General features: G+C 34.8%; 1 protein-coding gene and 1 non-coding gene across 2 annotated transcripts; one reads left to right on the top strand and one right to left on the bottom strand.

Moving 5' to 3' along the window:
* Positions 1-1632: 1632 nt before the first annotated feature.
* On the bottom strand, positions 1633-3291 carry LOC142605568 (uncharacterized). The gene is made up of 4 exons (XM_075776972.1): positions 2926-3291; positions 2593-2685; positions 2051-2188; positions 1633-1942 (listed from the first exon to the last, which is right to left on the bottom strand). The coding sequence occupies exons 1-4, from the start codon at positions 3178-3180 to the stop codon at positions 1901-1903; spliced, it is 528 nt and encodes a 175-aa protein (XP_075633087.1). The 5' UTR covers positions 3181-3291; the 3' UTR covers positions 1633-1900.
* On the top strand, positions 2769-2840 carry TRNAG-UCC (transfer RNA glycine (anticodon UCC)). The gene has a single exon. It is a non-coding gene; the product is annotated as a tRNA-Gly (tRNA).
* Positions 3292-9251: the final 5960 nt, after the last annotated feature.

Raw genomic sequence — 9251 nt, 5'->3', positions numbered from 1 at the left:
AAGTGGCAACCACCTGGAAATCGAGTCTTTAAGACTCGATTTATAAGCAACTCCTCTCTCAAATAAATTTTTTTACAAATCAAGTACTCTCTCCCTGCTCTCTCTTTTCTTTTCTTTCCTTTTCACCATTCTCCCTCCCTCTCCGCTCTTACCGATCTGCAATCTTTTTTTTTTTTAAACTTGGGTTTGCGGACTGCATGTAGGTGGTGGTGGTGATGGATCCAGGCAGTAGTGGTTGCTAATCGGTGGTTTAGATGGGTGGGTGGGTTTTGATGGTTGCTGATCAGTGGGGTTGTTGATCGATGGGGTTGGATGAAATCGGTGGCTGGGTTGGATTAGAGGAAGTGGAGTTTTGCTTCTTGCTCTCGTCTCCCACTCTCTTTTTCTGTGTGCTGGTGGTTGGGCCTCCACGCCGACGAAGCAAAGATCAAGGTTGTAAGAAGCAGAACCGTGGATTTCGATCCGGGTCTTCACCGATCTACTGGTTGAGGGATGAGTCGGATTTGGTAGCGGCAGGGTGGTGGTTTGTGAATTTGGGTCGTAGTGGGTCTGGGGCGTGGTGGGTCGCAGTGGTCATGGTGCAGTAGATTGGCGTGGTGGGTTTGCTGTTGTGGAGGTTTGCCATGGTGGGTTGAATTTGGGTTGGACGGTTGTCGTGGGGGGGTGAGTAGTAGATCGGCGGCGGGTGTGTTGTTGTGGTTGTGGATTTTTGGGTTTGCCACCGTGGGTCTGTTCAGTGACTTCAATCTTCAGCATTTCTATCTCCCATTTCTGTCATTATGGCTTCTCCCTTTCTTCTCTTTTTTTTTTTTTTTTTTTTGAGTTGACTTCGTGGTTCATGGGTGGCTCGGATTTGTGGGTTGTATTTGATAGTGGCTGGTCTGTGCTTGTAGATGGTGGCTGAAGTTTTGTACTCCAACCCTTACGAAAATCTGTGAAGAGTGTTTTACAGATAAATTAAGTCTCTAATACTTGATTTCTAGGTGGCTGACACGTGAAAAAAATGCTACATCATACACGATCAGAACATAAAAATTGACTCTCAAAAACTCGATTTATAGGCCCAAAATCGAGTCTTTTAGACTCGAGATGCTAGTAAAAAATATCGTTTGTAAATAATAACTATTAATTATATTGTTTAAAAATTATTGCCAATTTCCTATTTTGGCCTTAAAATCCCCATCCCATCCCCCAACAACTATTGGATTATCATAAAAACAGCTAGAATAACTAATAATTACTTTTTCTGTACAGATAAGTGACAGTTTAATTGCTAGAATAAGTAGGATTCAAATCCCAAGAACCACTCCCCTAATTTACCTAGCAAAATAAAAATAAAAATATTGAATTTCTATCCAAACCTCTCATCAAATGGAATATATTGATGTATTTGTGCTTTTGTGGTTTAACTACGTGTAAAGAATATTGAATAATTACCCTGTACTGATAGTTATTATTTAATACATTGGAGGTATACATTATTCCTTTTCTTTAGTCTGTGAATCTCATTTTGAGAGAGAGAATGTATATATTTGAGGGTTGTGGGGTTCTGAAAAAAATAATGTATGTATCTAATTATGTATGCATGAAATATCTTTTCTTAGCCTTGTTTGATGTAAATTTCGCTAGAGCTTGATAAAATGTTTCCCTCTTAGGCCAAGAAAGAGAATTAATTTTCTTAAGCTTAAGAGCCAGAATCAGAGTACAAAGGCTACATAGCACAGTCCAAACACAACCATCCGTACCTCTTAAACCCAAGCAGGTACCACTCAGATACCATTACATATCCAACCCACATTTTCCATACGAAGTCACAATAAACATGCCTAGAAAATATGCAAATTCTAGATCCTTATTGAAGACAATGGCTGAATCAGAATGGCACCCATTCTCCAAATTTTTAATTCTCACTCCTTTTTGGCTTGTCTGAAGCATGAATAACCTGAAACAAAATTCATCCAAATAATTTAGTTAAAACCCAACTTGGAAATTTGGTGAAAAAACTAATTACTTTTTAAGTACTCATAGAAGCAAGCAGACTTGTGTGTACCATATTAGCAGAACCCGGAATCCAATCATTAGTAGCTGGGTTACACTGGCAAGAGGTGTGGCAGCTGGTATCAGATTCAGGTTCTAGGTGGAAGCATTGGCCATTATTGTCCCCCATTTTGATGAACCCCGTTCCTGTCTAAATTACAAATATACTGGACAATCAGATTTTTTTTCCCTGTTAGGGAAAGACCCAATTATAAATTTAATTGTTGTATTACATGGTCTTGCATATGTTATGTCTAAGCATTTGAATGAGTTATCCATATGATTTTATTGGTTTTTTTGAAGTTAAAGGAACACATTGTCAAAACTCAAAACATATAATAAAACTACTTGGGCCTTTTTCTGCCTTTAAAAAGAAAATTTTAATTAGTACAATTTTGTGAATGGAGGAACGTATATATCTTTGGAACATTTTTTTTCTTTCTTTCTTTTTGGTTTATGAAACATTTTGATAATCATATAGTAGATAATTTTGTTAGATATTAGTGATGTATTGTACAAAAATGGCCAAATGGGCTACACTCTAGGTGATAGTACCGTGTGGTGCTGTTTGTCAACACAGTTGAGATCCTTGTAATACTCTGTCTCCACAAATTCCTCTGTAACTTTGCCTCCATTGTAGATCAGCTTCTGCTTTAGTCAGTTACAGATGTGAGCATGACAAATTTTATAGACATGGGTAAATAATAATAAACAAAGAGACATTGCAACAAGCGTTTGTAGTCCAACGGTTAGGATAATTGCCTTCCAAGCAATAGACCCGGGTTCGACTCCCGGCAAACGCAAAAACATTTTTCTCATTTTTTTTTCCCATTTTTCAAACAAACAAATTAAGAAATAAATAGAAGTTGTCTAAAAAGAAAAACCAACCTGAGGATCATTTTCGAGACGTTGGAACTCAACGAGTTCGGGGATGAAATTGTTGTTGTTGTTGTTGTTGTTGTCATTATTTGAGTTTGAGAGAGCATCGACATATTGAGTAGAATACTCACTACGCTGAGGCTTAGTGTGGCGCTTTGGAGCTGTTTCATCAAAGTACTCTCTTGCCTTTGCTTCCAATTTTGCTTCTTCTTCCACCGACAACTGAGTGTCACTCCTATTTGGCCTTTCCCTACAACACTCCATTTTTTTTTTCCTTTTCTCTGGCTCTTCTTTTTCCTATAATTGAGCTACAGAATTCAGATCTGCCTATGCTTAAATAGATGATATCAGATTTTTTTTTTTGTCTTTGATTTTGTCGTACAATCAATTGGGAAAAATATCAAACCTTTTTGCATAAATATCTTGGAAAGCTTCTCCATTGAGTCACGACTTTAAATTTGATGGGACTGGTAGATGGGTGACAACTGACAAGTTGGACTTTTTCTCCTGACTGACTGGTAGTTGATTACAAGAGGATATTACATGGACATCTATATAATTTTGTGCTCTTGTTTTTAAATTTATAAAATATGTAGATAGCAAAATATTTTGTTTTAAAGTAATGGACAAATTAGAATGTTTAATGAATAGATTTTAAAACTTCTGTTAAATTAGGTTTTTGAAATATATGATAGAATTTTAAACATCAATTAGTTTATGATTTAAGTAAAATTCAAACTTTAAATTTCTTATTTAGAGACAATAGGCTTGACTAGTTTTTTTTTTATACAAAATAGAATTTCAATTTTAACCTAATCTAAGTGTATATATGTATGAAGTTTACTTCTTAAAATTTAAACCCTGACTCTTACTCTCATACCCTACAAGTATTTATATTTGTAAAGTGACCACTGCACTAAGAATGCACGGTGATAATAGACTTCATTAGTTGAAAGTTGAAACCCCAATATCTATTATTAGTAATAACTTCTATGTGCAAATACAATTTTACATTTTATCATATACCAATACAGCCTCACAAGAAAATTGTAAAAATGTGTAATAGAATTGTCTATCAATATAATAATCGTCTGTCTTAATTATAAAAATGTGTAAGATATTGTTTTTTTTTTGGCTACATTAAGAGTTCCACTATGGGAGATTGAACCCTGCCTACACGTCTCCTGTAGGAGGCACCCATAGACAAAGATGTTTGGTGGTTAGTCAATTGTAATATAAATGTTACGTCTCCTATAGAAGGTACCCCTAGACAAAGATGTTTGGTGGTTAGTCAATTGTAATATACAGTAAATGTTTTTTGGCTGAACTTCTAAAAGCTAGTATACCCCAAAATATTAATTTATTGACTCTTTAATAAGAGCTTAGGATAAACAAAGTATAAATTTTTAATGAAATTGGCAAAAAAATTATTGCTAATAAAAATATTTATAAGGAGTACATGTTGGGGGAAGACAGTGCCTCAAAGCAAATTACAAAGAAAATATAGCCAAATAATTATACAAATTGTAAATCATAAAGATGCGACCAATACAATTTTAGTCTATAAAAAATGTCTATAACAGAGAAAAAAAATGAAGATTATTAAAATCTTAAAAAAAAAAAAAGTCTTTTCCTAACTCATTAATTTTAATTCTTTCATCTATCGGGATAAAATAAAGGCATAAAGGGATTTGTTAAAATAATTTTAGGAAAAAAATCTTTAAAAACAGTTCCAAAACATACTCCATCATTACATATGTAAACCTGAGGTATTTTGTAATTAATTATGAGCTTTTCTCCATTGACTTGAGTTAATCTTTCAGATGATTTTTCATAATACTTTAAAGGTATTAGTCATTCTTGTATACAATTCATGTCAGTACTTGAGTCTATTAAAGCAATTTCTGTCAAAGAGAATTCTTCATTAATTACTAAAGTGACTTTTGTATGCCATTTTTGAAAGACAACAATAATATGGAAGCATAAACAATGATAAAATAGATGATAAAGAAGAAAATAGCAAAATAGATATATTCAAAATAAGATTAAAACGGAATATGGAATATAAAAACAGAAACTAGTATAATCTTACTTGAATAAAACTTCTGACTTTGATTAAAACTGAAAACTTATGTCTTTGATACAAGCTTGAAAATAAAACACTGTCTGAAGAGTTACAAAATTACAAAATAAAATCTGCCTGAAAGGTTACAAAGTTCTGTCTGAAGGGAAATGTTACAAGATTACAAAAGGGGAAGGGTTACAAAAGTCTTTCTAAGTGAGAGAGGGGCTATCTTCTGGAGGTTGGAAAAAAAATTTTAAACTTAAAAATCTTGTGAAACTTGAAGCTTGTCTTCTGTCTTCAGAGTCCGTCTCTTTTATAGATGAAATGAACCATGGTAAGTCTTTCAAGTTAATTTTTCGGTGGAAACTTGTAGAAATTACTATTGATGAGCAGTAGTCTGTTTAGAAATCTATCAGGTCTCTTTTACACATGCTAGTAAACAGTAGTGACTTATGAATATATGTCTGTTTGTATTTGTCTGGACTCTTGGATGACTTATGAATATCTGTCTGTGTCTGTCTGGACTTGTCTGGAAGCTATTCACACGTGCTGGTGAATAGTAATCTATCGTAGGTGAATAGTGATCTAATACATTTATTTGTCTGGGGGAGCATTCTGCTGTGGGAGTATTTTGTCTAGCTTGGCATGTCTGTCTGTCAATCTATATCTGCGTAATTATCATAATCTAATGGATCAGAGTCAGAGTTGGCTTCATGCTCATGGAAAGCTCTTTTCACATAGAGTAGAATATACTATAGGAAGAAAAGTAGGAGCACGATTCTTTGTCATTATTCTGTGGTTTTAGTGATCTTTCTTTTCCCAATAAGCCTTCTTGTTGACGGTCTTGGTCCATACATAGCTATCCTATTGGTGTAGCTGTATAGATGGAAGTCATGATCTAACTCTTTCTGTACATCATAAATCTTATTACTCATGAAATTAGACAATTCTTGTGCCAGATCATATGGATCATCAAGTGATAGGTAAGTTTCCCCTGTGTACCAGTAAAATTCAGGGCTGCAACTGAAATCACTTATGAAGACCAAAATGTGTGCTTGTTGGGCTTCCATGTAGTAGCTAGTCTCCCATGCTAGGAGAGTGCTCCAAATAGTAAGCTTCATATAATTAAGCCCTCCAATCTGTTCAGCTGCTTATTGGATGACTTTGGGAAATAAACTAATCCGAGTTGCAGAAGTGAGGATTAACTTGCTGATAAACCCTGCTTCTAGCATTTCAGATAACCATGACAGATCACAAATCACTGGATCCTCTATCTCTTTGTTAATAAGTAATCCCAGATAAGGATGCTGTCCAACATAAACTCATTCTATGTCTCCAAAATTTTCAAAATATAATGAATGATATATTTACACCTTTTACAAAATTTTCAATTGTCTACATAGATGATGTTTTAATTTTTTTCCAAATCAATTAATGACCATTGGAAACAATTAGATATATTTGTCAAAGTAATTAAACACAATGGATTAGTTGTTTCAGCCACTAAGATGAATTTGTTTCAAGATAAAATCCGATTTTTAGGACATAATATTTATAAGGGAGCTTTAAGCCCTATTGACAGAGCCATTCAATTTGCAGATAAATTCCCCGATGAAATAAAAGATAAAAATCAATTACAAAGATTTCTTGGCAGCCTATATTATATTTTATACTATTTTCAGGGATTAAGAAAGATATGTAGACCCCTGTATAAGAGGCTAGAAAAGAATCCTCTAGCATGGACAGATAAACATTCTATAATAGTTCGACAGATTAAAAAATAGTTTAAACAACTCCCTTGCATTGTTATTCCTTCACCCCATGCTTTCAAGATTGTTGAGATAGATGCTTCTGATATAGTCTATGGTGGAATCCTAAAATAGGTAGCAAAAGATGATGCTAAAGAACAAATTGTCAGATTCCATTCTGGCTCTTAGTCAGCTACCTAGCAGAATTACAGCACTATTAAAAAAGAAATTTTATCTATTATATTTTGCGTTTCAAAATTCCAAAATGATATTTTTAATCAAAAGTTTTTAATTAGAGTTGATTGTAAAAGTGCAAAAGAAGTTTTACAAAAAGATGTTCAAAATCTTATTTTTAAACAAAGTTTTGCTAGATGGCAAGCTATTTTAAGTGTTTTTTACTTTGACATTGAATACATTAAAGGAGAATCTAATTCAATTCCTAATTTTTTAACCCATGAATTCTTACAGGGAAGATGAGTTCCCCTTCAGAAAAGAGTAACTCCCCAGAACCAGACTGTCCTATGCTGCTCCTCCTATTCCCCCTAGCAAATTTCTTCCTTCCCCTTCCTTCACCTCACCCACCCCTTCTTCAAACAAACCCCAAGACAGATCCCCATTGATATGCAGCCCAAACCCTTTCAGCCCACTTTCCCCAAGTCCCAATCCAACAACTAAACAGTCATATGCTTTGCCCTCAACCCCAACTCCTCCCTTAAAAACACCATTTAATATAGCAGCAGCCTCATTTCCCCCTTTAGCCTCTCCCTCCAGCCAACCAAAGTACAAATCCTCTACCTCTCAAGAAGCCCTAGCACCAAAAGAAGATCACAGTATTGAACTCCCAAAAGGCTCCTAGAATTTTATCCTATGGATTGAACTAGAATACCAGCACATAACAGATACCCTTTCCCTAGTCAGACAACTTATACCCCCGGGATGGGAACATCCTAAGACGGAAACCTTAAAGACCCAAACATTTTATGAGCATATTTTAGTTGATACAGACTCAATACTAGTAACATATATGCCCCGCTCCCAAGATTCAAAAAGAATTGGCTACTCTAAAGTAGTCATAAAACAGATCCTCACCCCCTCTCAGTGGAAAGCACAACCTTGGATTGCTAGGAACTTTTTCGTACTATTTGAACCTCAGTTTTATAATTACTATGACTATATGGAAGCCTAGGATAGGTTCCTTATACTCCTAAATAATATTTACAGACATACTTGGTTTTTCCGTTTTGATATGTATAGAAAGAAAGACATAATGATACCAAGATGGTTCATTGACAGGTGGAATTCCTATGGTCTTGAAGCCAGAATTCTCCCTCCTAATCTCCTACAAGCCTATGAGACTTTCAAGAAAGAACCAGACATTCCTCATCTAAAGGATTTTCCACACCTTTTACAGTTCTTTTATAGGTTTCCAGATCTTCCGTGGATTATTAGATGAGAATATAAGATAGAAAACATCTCCAATATCCTTTTCCTATGCATACCAGAAAGTTTACATTAAAATGATGGAATAAGTTTAATTTTGATCATATCTGCTAGGAATTACAGAAAAAATCCTCTCCTTCCAAGACAGAAAGTTCTCATTTTCTTCTAGAAAAAAGTCAAGTTCAGTGCCAGCTCGCCTCTGTTTCAGACAGAAGACAGCTTAAAAAACAACTGCTTGAAGCTGCATCACAAATTTCAGATGATGAAGATGACACAATAATGGAATCCTCCTCTCCAAATTACAGGACTCATCCAAAAGCATTCCAAGACTCTCTAGACCCCTATGACATAAGATAGAACGATAGAATCCTGACAGATCACTATTCATTTGCACGGGTGAATAGTACCCTGATAGATTCCCAGACAAACAAATAAAGACAAACCAGACAGAAATTATGACAACTACAGAGAGATGTACTACTACTTACTAGCATGTGTAAAAAGAAAAAGAGACCTGACGGATTCTCAGACAGACTACTACTCATCAATAGTAGTAATGATAAGTTTCTACTGACAGCTTAACTTGAGTTAATTCTACAACTCAGGTTACTTTTCAAGGCTTACGATGGTTTTCTCCATCTATAAAAGAGACGAACTCCGAAGACAGAAGATAGGCTTCAAGTTTCACAGGATTTTCAAGTTTAAAAAAGTTTCCAACCTCCAGAAGATAGCCCCCTCTCTCCCTTAGAAAGACTTTTGTAACCCTTCCCCTCTTGTAATCTTGTAACCTTCGCTTCAAACAAAACTTTGTAACCTTTCAGGCAAATTTTATTTTGTAATCTTGCAATCCTTCAGACAGTGTTTTATTTTCAAGCTTGTATCAAAGACAGAAGTTTTCAATTTTAATCAAAGTCAGAAGTTTTTATTCAAGTAAGATTTTACTAGCTTCTATTTTCATATTCCATATTCCGTTTTAACCTTATTTTGAATACATCTATTTTGCTATTTTCTTCTTTATCATCTATTTTATCATTGTTTATGCTTCCATACTATTGTCGTGCTCTCTCCTGGGAAGATATTGG

Source organism: Castanea sativa, chromosome 8 (assembly GCF_040712315.1).
Source record: "Castanea sativa cultivar Marrone di Chiusa Pesio chromosome 8, ASM4071231v1".
NCBI lineage: Eukaryota > Viridiplantae > Streptophyta > Magnoliopsida > Fagales > Fagaceae > Castanea > Castanea sativa.
This window is presented reverse-complemented; position numbering and strand designations above follow the sequence as displayed.

Excerpts from the sequence above, each read along its gene's own strand:
- LOC142605568 (XM_075776972.1), bottom strand. The coding sequence starts at position 3,180 with ATGGAGTGTTGTAGGGAAAGGCCAAATAGGAGTGACACTCAGTTGTCG. Across the intron at positions 2,189-2,592 it reads TTGACAAACAGCACCACACG|ACAGGAACGGGGTTCATCAA; the intron begins GTACTATCACCT and ends TTTGTAATTTAG. Across the intron at positions 1,943-2,050 it reads TTCCGGGTTCTGCTAATATG|GTTATTCATGCTTCAGACAA; the intron begins GTACACACAAGT and ends ATTTTGTTTCAG.